This window comes from Durio zibethinus, unplaced genomic scaffold (assembly GCF_047325235.1).
Source record: "Durio zibethinus cultivar Kanyao isolate XHJ-2024 unplaced genomic scaffold, ASM4732523v1 HiC_scaffold_2, whole genome shotgun sequence".
Classification (NCBI taxonomy): domain Eukaryota; kingdom Viridiplantae; phylum Streptophyta; class Magnoliopsida; order Malvales; family Malvaceae; genus Durio; species Durio zibethinus.
This window is the reverse complement of record NW_028323043.1, coordinates 2,027,036-2,044,057: the sequence shown is the minus strand read 5'-3', so window position 1 is coordinate 2,044,057 and position 17,022 is coordinate 2,027,036. Positions and strand designations below refer to the sequence as shown.

General features: G+C 32.6%; 1 protein-coding gene across 1 annotated transcript; it reads right to left on the bottom strand.

Moving 5' to 3' along the window:
• Positions 1 to 1,948: 1,948 nt before the first annotated feature.
• On the bottom strand, positions 1,949 to 5,479 carry LOC149505872 (cytochrome b6). Its single transcript, XM_089757905.1, has 2 exons — positions 5,052 to 5,479; positions 1,949 to 4,227 (listed from the first exon to the last, which is right to left on the bottom strand). Exons 1-2 carry the CDS (start codon positions 5,055 to 5,057, stop codon positions 3,586 to 3,588), a joined length of 648 nt encoding a protein of 215 aa, XP_089614031.1. The 5' UTR covers positions 5,058 to 5,479; the 3' UTR covers positions 1,949 to 3,585.
• Positions 5,480 to 17,022: the final 11,543 nt, after the last annotated feature.

Genomic DNA, 17,022 nt, shown 5'->3' with positions numbered 1-17,022 from the left:
AAGGATTCGAACGATTAGGTAGTTTTTTCAACTTCAAGATTCCTTTCAGGGGGATCCAATTCAAGGTTCAAAAATTTCAAGAAACTTATTTTCTTCCAATAAGTAGATTCGGAAAAATTTAAGGAATAACAACTATGAAAATAAGGGCTTCCGTTCGTAAAATTTGTGAAAAATGTCGACTAATCCGTAGGAGGGGACGAATTGTCGTAATTTGTTCCAACCCGAGACATAAACAGAGACAAGGATAATCTTTCTATTCTAAAAAGAACTCCTTAAAGTTAAAGAAAAGAAACTAATCTTAAAGAAAGCGATGAACAAATAAAAATAGAAGATCTGTTTTGACATGAAATGGATATATCCATATATCTCTGACTTATCCTTATGAAATGATAAAATATGGCAAAACCTATACCAAAAGTTGGTTCACGTAGGAATGGGCGCAGTAGTGCACGGAAAAGTGCACGTAGAATACCAAAAGGAGTTATTCATGTTCAAGCAAGTTTCAACAATACCATTGTTACTATTACAGATGTACGGGGTCAGGTAATTTCTTCTTCCTCCGCCGGTACTTGTGGATTCAAGGGTCCAAGAAGAGGGACTCCTTTTGCTGCTCAAACCGCAGCGAGAAATGCTATTCGAGCAGTAGTAGACCAAGGTATGCGACGAGTGGAAGTTCTGATAAAAGGTCCTGGTCTCGGAAGAGATGGAGCATTACGAGCTATTCGTAGAAGTGGTATACTATTAAGTTTCGTACGGGATGTAACCCCTATGCCACATAATGGCTGTAGACCTCCTAAAAAAAAACGTGTGTAGAAATAAACACTAAAGAGATTTCAAGAGAAATAAATGATTCAATGATCTGATCAAATAAAATAATATTACTATGGTTCGAGAGAAAGTAAAAGTCTCTACTCGGACACTGCAGTGGAAGTGTGTTGAATCAAGAACAGATAGTAAGCGTCTTTATTATGGACGCTTTATTCTGTCTCCACTTATGAAAGGCCAAGCCGACACAATAGGCATTGCGATGCGAAGAGCTTTGCTTGGAGAAATAGAAGGAACATGTATTACACGTGCAAAATCTGAGAAAATACCACACGAATATTCTACCATAGTAGGTATTCAAGAATCAGTACATGAAATTTTAATGAATTTAAAAGCAATTGTATTGAGAAGTAATTTGTATGGAACTCGTAACGCCTTTATTTGTGCCAAGGGTCCCGGATATGTAACTGCTCAAGACATCATCTTACCGCCTTCTGTGGAAATCGTTGATAATACACAGCATATAGCTAGCCTAACCGAACCAATTGATTTGTGTATTGGATTACAAATCGAGAGAAATAGAGGATACGGTATAAAAACGCCAAAGAACTTTCACGACGGAAGTTATCCTATAGATGCTGTATTCATGCCTGTTCGAAATGCGAATCATAGTATTCATTGTTATGGGAATGATAATGAAAAACAGGAGATACTTTTTCTAGAAATATGGACAAATGGAAGTTTAACTCCTAAAGAAGCACTTCATGAAGCCTCTCGGAATTTGATTGATTTATTTATTCCCTTTCTAGATGCGGAAGAAGAAAACTTACATTTAGAAAACAATCAACACAACGTTACTTTACCTTTTTTTCCTTTTCATGATAGATTAGCTAAACTAAGAAAAAAGAAAAAAGAAATAGCATTGAAATATATTTTTATTGACCAATCAGAATTGCCTCCCAGGATCTATAATTGTCTCAAAAAGTCCAATATACATACATTATTGGACCTTTTGAATAACAGTCAAGAAGACCTTATGAAAATTGAACACTTTCGCATAGAAGATGTAAAACAAATATTGGGCATTCTAGAAAAGAAGTAGAAAAGCATTGCGAAATTGATTTACCAAAATTTTAAATCCATTGGATTTAGGATTTATTTCATTTTTTTTTTTTTTACTTTAGAAAATTAGAAAAAAAAAAAAAAAACGAAAATGGATTTTGAACCTTCAGCACAATCCATATATTGGGACCAGAATTGAATAAATGTATCTAGGGAGAATTCACTTTGACTTTGAAGTGACTACTCCCTAGATACGCACATCATGATATTTTATTTTAAAATTGATTCAATTTAAAAAAGACCTAAAGTTAGGGATTTATCAATCGGTAATGTTGCTCCAATACCCAACCAAAGGGCCACCGCAGTACCAATCAAAAAAACGGTTGTCGCTACTGGACGACGAAATGGATTTTGGAATTTATTAACATTTTCCAAAAAAGGTACTGTTAATAATCCCGCAGGTACTGAAACCATTAAAAGAACACCCAATAACTTGTTAGGTACTGTACGAAGTATTTGAAATACAGGAAAGAAATACCATTCAGGTAATATTTCCAAAGGAGTTGCAAATGGATCCGCGGGTTCACCAATCATTGAAGGTTCTAGAACCGCTAAGCCTACGTTACAAGCAATAGTACCGAGAATTACTACTGGAAAAATATATAAAAGATCATTGGGCCATGCGGGTTCCCCATAATAATTATGACCCATACCTTTAGCTAATTTAGCTCTTAATACAGGATCGTTCAAGTCAGGTTTTTTTGTTATTAGGATAGGTGAATTTTTCTAGATCCATCCCCCGAAGGAACCGGACATGATAATTTTTCATCATCCGGCTCAAGCAAAAATCAATCGAATCAAATGGATACAAACGGATACATATAAAATGAATCTATATGTTATCCACACATATATGAATGATTTCATATGTAAGAAAAAAGTTACCTGATTCCATTTTACGAAGTTGCAACTATACATTCCAAGGAATGCCATTTTTACAGGTAAATGCTCAATACCCAAGTAGGCGTACAAAGTTGATCGTGATCAAGTGCTTTCTGGGTCGTCTTAGGCCTTGCGATTCACCTTTATCCCAAAAATATATCGAGATTTTTTACATACAAAGGATTTACTTGTTACTAATATAGTCTAGCCTTTGCTCTTCTTTAGATCCCTTGTTTCACTCCGATAGTATAATAATAATAAATCGGGTCGATGCAGAAGAAATGAATGTATTTTCATACTATTAAGATAAGAAAGTAAAAAAAAAATAAAAATAAATAAATAAAATCTAATTTGCATTATGCCAAATCACTTATTCTACTGGATCTTACGGAGCCCTGTTCATACACGACATCGTCAGGTCTGATCATAGAAAAGATTCTCTTCAAGCGAACCAGCCTATCCTTTGTATGGGGCTTACACGGTGGTTGGAACAAAGACACATTTGGTTGTGAATTCCAATGTAGCAGATAAAGGCATATTTCTGCATGGCCCAATCAATAGTTCAAGTCACACACTCCCATAATCCATTTTCTCTTCGGGGAATTCCCTTCAACTATTCATGTCATATCAAATAAATAATAGAATATTGTGGAGTTGAAAGGAAATATCCAAATACATGTCTTATTTTTTTTTTTTTTTCAACAATCCATATTTGTAGCAATGAAATACTATTGTTCCTCCCCCAAGTAATAAGATAAATGATTGGCAAGTAATAAGATAAATGATTGGTTACAATATAGCTATGGTCTATATTCTCTATAAAGGACCAGAAATGCCTTGCTTACGTATCATTAGGAAATGCATTAACATAAATACAGCAGTAAGAAGGGGTAATACAAAAGTGTGTAAACTATAAAAACGGGTCAAAGTGGATTGTCCCACACTAGCACTTCCACGCAATAACTCTACCAAAGGCGATCCTATTACCGGAATAGCTTCCGGAACGCCTGTTACGATTTTGACTGCCCAATAACCAATTTGGTCCCAAGGTAAGGAATAACCTGTTACACCAAAAGATGCAGTCAACACAGCCAGAACCACGCCTGTAACCCAAGTCAATTCGCGAGGTTTTTTAAAACCACCAGTGAGATAGACACGAAATACGTGCAGGATCATCATTAAGACCATCATACTTGCCGACCATCGATGAACTGATCGGATTAACCAACCAAAGTTAGCTTCAGTCATTATGTATTGAACAGAAGTAAAAGCCTCAGTAACGGTTGGACGATAGTAAAAAGTCATAGCAAATCCTGTAGCTACTTGTACCAAAAAACAAGTAAGCGTAATTCCTCCTAGACAATAAAATATGTTAACATGAGGAGGAACATATTTACTAGTTATATCATCTGCAATCGCCTGAATCTCGAGGCGTTCTTCGAACCAATCATAGACTTTATTGAGATAGGTAAACCAAGAGGACTCCCCCCCTGAGAACCGTATATGAGAATTTCATCTCGTACAGCTCAAACAAAAACACCCAAATAATAGCTGAAACGGATATGGAATAGAAAGTTTGAAACTTCTTAATCTTTTCATTCAATTTTATCTGAAGACACAAAAGAGTAAAAATCCGAAAGCTCTTTTTTGTAGTTGTAATTATAATGCCAAAAAATCAAGTCGGCGCATTCGTCTTTATGTTGATCAGGCCTCTTGAATCTTCTATTTACCTACTTATTTCTTTTCTTTTTCTTTGCTTTGATTTGTTATTTATATGGAATGTGGCTTTATTCTTGTTTTCTTTATTTTTAATAGGAATTCTCTTGTTAAGACCCTATGAATCAATTGAAACTTCAGATTCATACCAGAACCGCGATGATTCAATAAAACCTTCAAACTAAGTCCAAAGATTCTTTGAGTAAGAATTATTGGATCATCACTTATTCAATGAATAGAATAGATATAATAAATAAAAATACAAAGAAAAGAAAGGTTTGTCCTTTGATCAAAATAAGCATAAACTAAATGAGAGTTTGAAAGAAGAAAAAATTTCTCGATTTATAAATAAAAAACCTCTTTCTTTGAAAATTTTTTTTTTTTTTGAGTCCGGCCGCGAGGTTTGAATATTAAGTATGAATCATAGTTCGAATACTTCGTGATCCATTTCATATATTCCGTGCTCCAGATACTAGAATGGCTATCCGACGGGATAAAACTATCTCGATCAAGAGGACAGACCCATTTTCTGTACTATCAATAGGATCAATTATAACAAGTCACACACTCATATTCCGGAAATACAGAAACAAAAAAAATTTCGCGGTCGAACTACCAAAATAGAATGGGCTAAAAAAAATCCGAGAACTAAAAGTTTCACTTTTTGTATTGAAAAGCGAGGCTTCGTGGTTCTTGTGAATCTAATTCAGCGAAATTCCATCCAGTAAAACGGAAGAATTATAAATCTCCAAAATAATAGATAAGAATATCGAAAATAAAGCCATTGCGACACCCATCAAAGGAGTCGTTCCCCATCCAGGAGCTACTTTACCATATTCCGAATTCAATGGTTTCAAAAAATCCCCTACAACAGTTCGTCTTGGACCAGATCTAGAACTACCCTCAACGGTTTGTGTAGCCATAAATCTTATTTTGTATTCAGTGAGATCTGTTGACTTTGTATATCATTCCGCTGTAAATAAACGATCTTATCATAGATCCATTGTGATCTTGAAATTATATTTATATTTATATTATTTATATTTATATTTATATATATTATTTATATAATTATATAATAATGGAAACAGCAACTTTAGTCGCCATCTCTATATCTGGTTTACTTGTAAGTTTTACTGGGTACGCCTTATATACTGCCTTTGGGCAACCCTCTCAACAATTAAGGGATCCATTCGAGGAACACGGGGACTAATTGAAGTAATGAGCCTCCCAATATAATATTGGGAGGCTCATTACTTCAATTGAGATAATGAAAAATCATTTCATTTTTTTAGTTGGAACTTTAGGCGGTTCTCGAAAAAAGATAGCGAAAAAAATTATCCCTAGAGTAGATACTAAGAGGAATGTATAAACCAATGCTTCCATAAATTCGATCGTGGTTTACAATTATAGCTTCCGTACCTATTTATTTAGAATCATCTCCCGAATAAAATAACGAAAGAACAAGAATCAAAGAAAAGGCAGCGATTTTAATCAAGATTTTTACAGCAGCCTATGTCAAATCACAAACAGAAAATAGAAGCGAAAAATAACAAAGCAATCTTGCATCAGACTACTTGTCTTCTTGTAGTTGGATCTCCAGAATGCTCCAAATTCCACTTGAGCATCCAAATCTGGATCAATACCGGCAAAAACATCTCTGAACAGGGTTCTAGCACCATGCCAAATGTGTCCGAAGAAGAAAAGCAAAGCAAACGAAGCATGCCCAAAAGTAAACCAACCCCTTGGACTGCTACGAAAAACACCATCGGATTTCAAAGTAGCACGATCTAATTCAAAAATTTCACCCAATTGAGCACGTCTAGCATATTTTTTCACAGTAGCAGGATCACTATAACTCACTCCATTGAGTTCGCCACCATAGAACTCAACAGTTACACCTACTTGTTCGACACTATACTTCGATTCTGCCCTTCTAAAAGGAACATCCGCTCTAACAATTCCGTCTCCGTCTACCAAAACAACCGGAAATGTTTCAAAAAAAGTAGGCATACGACGTACAAAAAGTTCACGCCCTTCTTTATCTCTAAAGATAGGGTGTCCTAACCACCCAACGGCTATTCCATCCCCGTTGTCCATTGAACCCGCTCTGAATAATCCTCCTTTTGCCGGATTATTGCCAATGTAATCATAAAAAGCTAATTTTTCAGGAATTTTAGACCAAGCTTCTGATAAACTTTGATTTTCGGCTAACCCAGCACTAACCCTTCGATATATTTCTTGCTGGAAGTATCCTTGATCCCATTGATAACGAGTAGGACCAAATAATTCGATGGGGGTAGTTGCTGAACCATACCACATAGTTCCAGTAACAACAAAAGCTGCAAAAAAGACAGCAGCTATACTACTGGAAAGGACGGTTTCAATATTTCCCATACGTAATCCTTTGTATAAACGTTGGGGCGGACGGACACTAAGATGGAATAAGCCCGCTAATATGCCCAATGTCCCTGCTGCAATATGATGAGAGGCTATTCCTCCCGGAACAAAAGGATCAAAACCTTCCACGCCCCACGCTGGATTTACAGGTTGTACCTTTCCGGTTAGTCCATAAGGGTCGGACACCCATATTCCAGGACCATACAATCCTGTTACATGAAATGCGCCAAAGCCAAAGCAAGCCACTCCTGAGAGAAATAAATGAATTCCAAAAATCTTGGGCAAATCCAAAGAGGGTTTTCCTGTGCGCTCATCACAAAAAATTTCTAGATCCCAATATACCCAATGCCAGATAGCTGCCAAGAAGCACAAGCCAGAAAACACAATATGTGCTCCGGCCACACCTTCGTAACTCCAAATACCCGGATTTGTTATAGTCCGCCCCGTAATACTCCAACCGCCCCATGAATTGGTTATTCCTAAACGAGTCATGAAGGGTATAACGAACATACCTTGTCTCCACATTGGATCAAGAACGGGATCGGAGGGATCAAAAACAGCTAATTCATATAGAGCCATTGAACCGGCCCAACCAGCAACCAGAGCTGTATGCATTATATGAACAGAAAGCAAGCGACCGGGATCATTCAATACGACAGTATGAACACGATACCAAGGCAAACCCATGGAAATACCCCTTTATCAAATCAACGAAAAATAGACACTATGTAACTTTATTGCATTGGAATACCTCCCCTTTTCGGTGGATTCTTTCGGAGAAAGGATTAATGTTTGTTCTATTCCATTAGTAATAAGGGAAGAATTCGGCTCAGAAGAAAAAAGAGAAGCAGATCTATTCTATACTCGATAAGTATCAATACGCAATGGGGGTTGATCCTATTTTTTATGAATGAATGCATCCCTATTTGTTCATCATTCAAAGGACCTATTCGTAAGAATTCTCTTTCATTCATTCCGCCTTTTCTTTATTTTATGGCCTTAGTCTATCTATGTATAAAATATGATAAAGGCCCATATTATTAAGACCATTATTACATATTATTAAGATAAGACCATTATTACGTATTACATTACGTATTACGCTTCCACAATCAAAGTGAAATATAATATTACATATTATAATATTACATATTATTAAGATAAGACCATTATTACGTATTACATTACGTATTACGCTTCCACAATCAAAGTGAAATATAATATTACATATTATAATATTACATATTATTAAGATAAGACCATTATTACGTATTACATTACGTATTACGCTTCCACAATCAAAGTGAAATATAATATTACATATTATTAAGATAAGACCATTATTACGTATTACATTACGTATTACGCTTCCACAATCAAAGCGAAATATAATTTTACATTCTTTTTACTTTATGCCTGTTGGTATTCCAAAAGTTCCTTTTCAAGTTCCGGGAGATAACGATGCAAGCTGGGTTGACATATAGTGCGACTTGTCAAATATATTGGGTCATATGGGATTCCCCCGTTCTCTCGCCCGATCGAGATATCCCCTGTTTCGCCCCAAAAAGATTGATTGAATTATCAAAAATTTGTAGCGGGAAGTGTAATGAAGTGCAATTAGAGATCCATTTCATGGGGGTGTATCCAGATTAATATTTTCAATTAGAATGATTTATGGTTGGCTTGGTTGGACTGATAAAATGAAGTATCCAGGCTCCGTTTAGAAAAAACCCAATTGGTAATATATTTATGATTACCACCTATATCATAATCATAATTTTTCTTTTTTTTTTTAATTATAAATAAGAGCGATTTCAAACTGTTAATCAATCGAATAATATGGGAAATACGTTGAATATTTGGCGAAAAACATGAAAGAAAAAGGAATTAAATTAAAATAAAAAAAGGAAATGAAATCATAGCAAAAAGACGTGGTATTGGGTCATTTGTCCTATATGTGCAAATAAAAATCGGGCAGATCTTTACTCGGAGTAGAGCATAAACCTAAAAAAATTGAATAAAAAATTGACGAACCCCATTCAGGAACAAGAAAATGACATCGTGATTTGGATTGAATCGCAATGAAAAAAAAATGGATCAATGAAAAGTTTGTGCAATAAGTTTAGCGAATTTTTTCTATATTATAGGAAAACGGGCCAAAACTCATCTTTCTTTAATTTAATTTTAAATTTCATTTTATTTAAAAAATGTAAGAAAAAGCCCCTTCATTAGAAATTAGAAGTTAGAAAGGTCCGACTAGAAAAAACAAAGGATGGCTGGAATCTACACATTGATTTTTTTTCGCAATTTTTGTTGAACCGTATGCATCAAAAGGTGCCTGTACGGCTACTAAGGGATACAATTTTATCCTAATCAACCGAATTTATCGAGAAAGATTGCTTTTTTTGGGCAAAGAGCTTGATATCCAGACCTCGAATCAACTTGCGGGTATTATGATCTATCTCAGTATAGAGAGTAATAGCCGAGACCTGTTTTTTTTTATAAACTCTCCTGGCGGAGGGATAGTATCTGGATTATCTCTTTTTGATACTATGCAAGCAGTGGAACCAGATGTGCATACACTAGCCATGGGATTGACCGCTTCAATCGCAGCTTTTCTCTTGGTCGGAGGAGAAATTACCAAACGCAGAGCATTCCCTCACGCTCGGCGCCAATGAGTTTTTTTTTTTTATTATTGATGGAAAGAAAAAAGAAGACTATGCCTTCGCCATATGAAATATGAATTAGTAAGTAATAATAGCATGGCACTTTGAATTCGATATGAAATTTTTTTTTTATTTCTTTTTTTTTTTTTCAAAAAAAAATATTAGATTATGTATCGAAAGAGTAGTATGAGAGAAGGGGCATTTCCAATTTGATCTTAGCTATCGTGGGCCCATCTCAGGCGTCACAAACTTTTTTTCTTTTCCTACCAGAGGCTATTAACAATATTTATGTTATGAAAGAGTACGAAAAAAAAAAAGACTATTTTTTTTCTTTCTTTTTTTTTTTTCAAAAAAAAAAAGAAACTTTGGGATTGCTGAATCACAGACGAAATAAATATATAAAGCAACGGAGCCATCATAGTATTTTTAAACTTTTCCGAAAAAAAAAGAAAAAGAAGGATGGTAATTGGATTATTTATTAATCTGGGTCTAATAGACTCTATATTTTCTCTTTTTTTCGATGAAAGAAAAAAGAGAATTCCATTGTAAAGCCGTATGCAATTGTAAAGCCGTATGCAATGCGCAAAAAATGCCTGTACGGTTGTTCAATTCTATAGCTATTCTTCTCGCCTCATTATGTGAGTTAGAAGTATGTTATATCATCAGGGTAATGATCCATCAACCTATTAGTATGCTTAAGGATGATGGCTTCAAAGACTGGGTCATGGAAACAGACGAAGTAATGAAAATGCAAGAAGACATCATAGAGGCTTATGTACAAAGAACGGGCCAGCCCCGATGGGTTATAAACAAAGACATGGAAAGAGATAATTTTATGTCAGCAAAAGAAGCCAAAGATCATGGAATTGTGGATCATATAGTGCGTACAGAATCGAGACCTATAGTGAATGAAAAACCTATAGTGAATGAAAAACCTATAGTGAATGAAAAACCTATAGTGAATGAAAAACCTATAGTGAATAACAAACCTATAGTGAATGAAAAACCTATAGTGAATGAAAAACCTATAGTGAATGAAAAACCTATAGTGAATGAAAAACCTATAGTGAATAACAAACCTATAGTGAATAACAAACCTATAGTGAATAACAAACCTATAGTGAATAAAAAATGGAGACTAGTTAACGACAATGGCAATGGAAGACCACCATTTGACGACAATGGCAATGGAAGACCACCATTTGACGACAATGGCAATGGAAGACCACCATTTGACGACAATGGCAATGGAAGACCACCATTTGACGACAATGGCAATGGAAGACCACCATTTGACGACAATGGCAATGGAAGACCACCATTTGACGACAATGGCAATGGAAGACCACCACGACAATGGCAATGGAAGACCACCATTTGACGACAATGGCAATGGAAGACCACCATTTGACGACAATGGAACACCATTTAATTTTGATTTAGATTGATTTAATCCCTCTTATTCCTTTCCTTCTTTTTCTCTTTAATAGATTAATATTTTATTAATCTATTAAAGAGAAAAAGAAGTAATTCATAATCATCTGGTTAGGATCGATCTAAACCAGTCTATTATGTATATGATTGTATATGATTCAGCATGCCAACTATTAAACAACTTATTAGAAATGCAAGACAGCCAATTAGAAATGTCACGAAAGCCCCTGCTCTTCGGGGATGTCCTCAGCGCCGAGGAAGATGTACTAGGGTGTATGTGCGACTTGTTCAGATCATGGGCTGAGAAAAAGGAAACAATTTTTCAGTATCAACGATCAGTACCAGTGAATAGAATGGGGTTCTTCCGTTCACTATCTAAAAAAGATAGATCTACCATATCCTTCTATTGTGTATGAAATTTATGGTTTCCATTGGCGCAAATCCAATCTTGGAATTTTTTAAAAATTCCCCATTGGTAGCAAATGCTTATCCATTAAGCGGGGAAAATCCTATTTAAAAAGCAAAAAGATTATGCTTCGACTCCTTGCAAAGAACGGACTAACAGGGTCAGCTACCCAATTAATCCTCCTAATTACATACCGTTACTGTATAAGATAGATCTCGTTGTGAAAGATCTATTACTGAAAAATTTATGAGTAGAGCCGAAGAGTGTGAACTGTACAAGTTACCAATTAAAATGTTAAATGAAGGAATGAGCTCCGGTGTATAGAGGGGACCTCACCGTTTAAGAAGTAACCATAGAAACGATGGAACCCACTATTTATTTATCCATTTCTATTTACTCCTTTATTTTAGTTAATATGCTTTTTTTGATACCTAGTATCAATACAATTTCTTATTTCAAGGCGAAATGAAAATGCCTAGAAAAAAGGAAAAATCGTGGGCGGGACGGTTATAGTAGCAAAAGCCATTGGAATTTTTATTTTATACATTGGAAGAATCCGTTTTGTTATTAATAGACTAGAAAAGAATAACTGAAAGAAAGAATTAGTTATTCATCAAAATTTCTTTTATTCAATGACCAGAATGAAAGAGGGATATATAGCTCGGAGACAAAGAGTAAGAGCTTTGGTTTCGGCTGATCGGGATAGAGATAGGAAAAAAAGATATTTTCGTCGTTTGTGGATCACTCGAATAAATGCAGGAATTCGAGGAATGGGGGTATCCTATAATTATAGTAGATTAATAAAAAATCGGTACAAGAAACAGTTGCTTCTTAATCGTAAAATACTTGCACAAATAGCTATCTCAAATAGGAATTGTCTTTATATGATTTCCAACGAGATTATAAAATAAGGAGATCGGAAGGAATCCACCGAAATGCTTTAAATGAAATGGGGTTCCCTCGAGAATGAACTCGAGGGAGGTAGAGTAGAAATTAATATGATAAAAAAATTCTGATAAGGTCATCAAAACAAGAAAACAAGATGAGCGAAGACGCTCAATAAAAAAAAAAAAAAATTTATTTTTCTTCCCCAACCCGATTCGATTCTTTTATTTATTTCTTTTTTCTTACGACACGACAATTTTGATTATCAGATTTTTTGAATAAAGCATCAGTCTACGTTTGATAATTTTGAGTCAATTGAAGGGTAAGCCTATTTATTTCTGGTTCTAAGAGCAGTAGTTCTAGCGGTCGACTCTCTTCTTTCAAATCGTTTCTCATTTCTGGTTCTAGTTCTAGCGGTCGACTCCCTTCTTTCAAATCGTTTCTCATTATTAATAAAGGGTAACGAAGATAAAATACGAGCTTGTTTTATAGCAATAGTAATTAATCGTTGTTGTTTTAAAGTCAATCTATTTACTCGCCTAGATAAGATTTTTCCTTGTTCACTAATAAATCGACTAATTAAACTCATGTTTCTATAATCAATTCGATCCCCCGATTGGATCGGGGGCAAACGCCTACGAAAAGATCGCTTGTATTTATCCATCATTTCTTTATTCCTTATTTCTAAAAATAATCCTATCCTATCCTTTTCTAAAATCCTATTTTGATCGGATCAAATTCAAATTATAGAATTAATAGAATAAATACGATTTGCTTTGTTTTTTTTATTATTGTATTATTTATTTATTATTTATTTCTTATTTATTTGTTTATTTTATTAGTTTATTTTAATTATTTATTTATTATTTATTTGTTTATTTTATTAGTTTATTTTATTATTATATTATTTATAGATATTTATTTAAATATAATTTCATATTTTAATATATTTAATATATAAATATAATTTCATATTTTAATATATTTAATATATAAATATAATTTCATATTTTAATATATTTAATATATAAATATAATTTCATATTTTAATATATTTAATATATAAATATAATTTCATATTTTAATATATTTAATATATAAAATATAAATATAATTTAATATTTTAATATATTTAATATATAAATATAATTTAAATAAATATCTATAACTGTGATAATACATAAATAATAAATAAATATAATTTATAAATATATATAAATATAATTTCATATTTTAATATATTTAATATATAAAATATAAATATAATTTAATATTTTAATATATTTAATATATAAATATAATTTAAATAAATATCTATAACTGTGATAATACATAATAATAAATAAATATAATTTATAAATATATATAGAACCGACACGAAAATAATAAATAATTAATAAAATAAGAAATAAATAATGAAATATAGTAATAAATACAAAATATAGTAATAACTAAAAAATATAGTAATGAATAAATCATACAATATAATAAATAATACAATATTAACAATATTAAAATTAACAACAATATTAAAATTAACAATATTAAAATAATCATTATGCACGAATAGAAAATAAAAAAAAAAATAGTTAGTGATATTAAAAATCTAATTCCTAATCAATGAAAATCCAACTCCTAATCATTCGAAGACTGTAAACTAAAAATCATTCGAAGACGGTAAACTAAAAAAATAAATAATTGACTCGAGAATAAAGAAAAAAATTATTAAAAAAATAAGAACTAAATAAAAAATAGAATAAAAAAAAATAAAAGAATATTGATACAATCATATACCAGGTTAAAAAGGTTAAAAATTTATTAACGTGCATATCGAATAATTTAAAACTAAAAACTTCACTTTAAAAAGAAAGCGTGGAATAGACAAGGAAATACAAATATAGACTAATATATAAATAAAATATTTGTTATATATTAGTTATATATTATATCTAACTAATTATATACTTAATATTACTTAATATATTATATAATATATATTATTATACCTGAATACCTAATGTCCTATTTTCTCATACTAAATACCTAATGTTACCTAAATACCTAATGTCCTATTTTCTCATATTCTCGGGAAGGGTTGACATACGAGTACTTGATTCGATTTATTTCTTTATCTCCCCGTGAATTGTATGTTTGTAACAATAGGAACAGAATTTCTTCAATTCCAATCGACTAGGCGTATTGTGTCGATTTTTTTGAGTAATATACCTGGAAATGCCCGTTGATTCCTTATTAACGACGTTTCGAACACAACTGGTACATTCCAAAATAATCGTTACTCGGACATCTTTACTCTTGGCCATGAACCCCCTTTGAGTTTTTAATTCACCCAACTCTTCTATTTTCCGATCAAAAGTGAAGAAGAAAGGAATGAAAATAAATAAATAAAAGTTGCTAACTCAAAACCAAATCCTGAAAGATTTCGTTGCAATCAATTGCAATCAATATAGTAAATCAATATGTATTATACTAATAGTAAATAAGTAATACAATGATTTCTAACTCGATTTAGAATCACAGTACGGTATTTTCTTTAAGTATCTTGTAGGATACTGTTGTTCCAGCCACATTTCTCTTTTCGCTCTACTAGTAATTTAATTGGAGCTTGAACCCAAGTTTTGTTGAGGTTCAATCCACTTTTTTCGTTCTACCTTCCTTATTTATTTTATATAATTCTTATATAATTAGAATTCTAAAAAAACTAAATAGAATTATTTCTTATATAATTAGAATTCATTTCTTATATAATTATAATTCTAAAAACAACTAAAGTCAAGGGGGGGCGAGAGATTAGTCACAGATATTTGATTGTATATCGATCTAATCTTTTTCACCCCGTCCCGCGACAATAACTAGAATTAAAAAAAAGGGAATGTTAACGCATCCGGGAAGAAACGATTGATCTCTATCAATAAACCCGCTAAAGAACCGAACCAGAGAGTACTTAGTACCGGTGCTACGGAAAGATATGTTTTTAGATCTCGCATTTAAAATCCTCCTTCTTTATCGTATTACATACATTATGGTAATACATATATAATCACATGTATGTGTGGTTAAAGACCACTTGTATTTGTATATTTGTACCACGGAATTCCTAATTCAAAATTAAAATTTAAATGTACAATGATTCGATAGATAAGATTTTCCTTTTCTTAAAACAGCAAAATAGGTCCCTTTCTGCCTGAGAATTCCCGCCAAAAAGATTCATTTATTATTCATTATATGGTTGTTATATGATATGAGACCAAAAAGAGGAAATGGAAAGATAATTTTTGTATATCAATAGATGAAATAAGGGTGTGGAAAACAAGACAGGGATTCTCTACAATAACATCGTAGGCCAATTGAAAGGGATGTAGCGCAGCTTGGTAGCGCGTTTGTTTTGGGTACAAAATGTCACGGGTTCAAATCCTGTCATCCCTACCTATTACTTCTCCTTTGAGCAGTAAGGAGGGAGCCATTTTAGTTTTAGATTGATTAAAATTAAGCATACATAATCTATCATTTTCTCATATTATATATGATATATGATAGTATAGGTGTGCACGATGTATTGGGGTTATAAAATAAAAGAATCCTCTTTTTTACAGTCTTATTTATTATGATAAGAAAGCGCTCTTAGTTCAGTTCGGTAGAACGTGGGTCTCCAAAACCCAATGTCGTAGGTTCAAATCCTACAGAGCGTGATTCCGCTCTTGTTAAGTCGAAAATTACACCGAACTGAAAAAAAAAAAAAAAAAAAAAAAATTGAACAGCAATTCGAATTTGACCTCCTTGAATTAAATTAATTAAATTAAAATTAAAGGGGTCAGTCAAAAAAAGAGATGTTAATTAATCAAAGGTCCAACTGATCACCACGTATGTATTGTAAATATGCGGTTACGAATAATCCAGCCAAAGTAATAGGAATTAGACCTAAGACGATTCCAAATAGAAAAACTTCAATCATTTCAATTTATTTGAAAGGAGAAAAAGAAAGGTAATATCTATCCCTAAATATTAATCTCTATTGCCCATGAATATCAATAACTAATAATTGATAATTAACACGGTAAGGAACTATAGAATATATGGAATAGGACAGAAAACTTTGTTTTTATTAATTGTTCGTTCATTCAATTAATTTTCAAATAAGTCGTATCTTACTCAGACCAATAAATAGAGCTGAGGTTATAGTTAAAGCCGCTAGTAAAAAACCGAAATAACTAGTTAGAGTAGGCATGAAGGAGCTAAATGAAATATGTTCTTTTTATACATATGTTTATAAAGCACTTACCTAAGTTTCAATTTTTAAAAGAGACGGGGATAAGCAAAAATACCAATTGAAAGAATAAGTTCAATTGAAATTTTTTGATTCATCAATCATTCTAAACGGTATTCACAAAAATAGAGCGGCAGGACAAGAGTAGAAAAGAAAAAGAAATAGATTCATCATCTTTGTAGTTAGGTCAAGAAAAAACCTTTGGATCTAATACAAGAATACAAGAAAGGCCGCCTCACAAATATTGATTAGTAGAATTTTTTTTTTATTCCTTGCTCTTTTTTTTATCTATATCTAATACTATCGACTACTCTTACTTGTTACTAGACGACTAAGCAATTCCTTAAAATAAAAAAAGGAGGGCTTACAACAAAAAACAAAACCTCTTATGCAATTACGAAAAAAAGTCAATTTTTAGATTTCGCATCTAATTGACTTGCGGAAATATGATAATTTCCTTCATG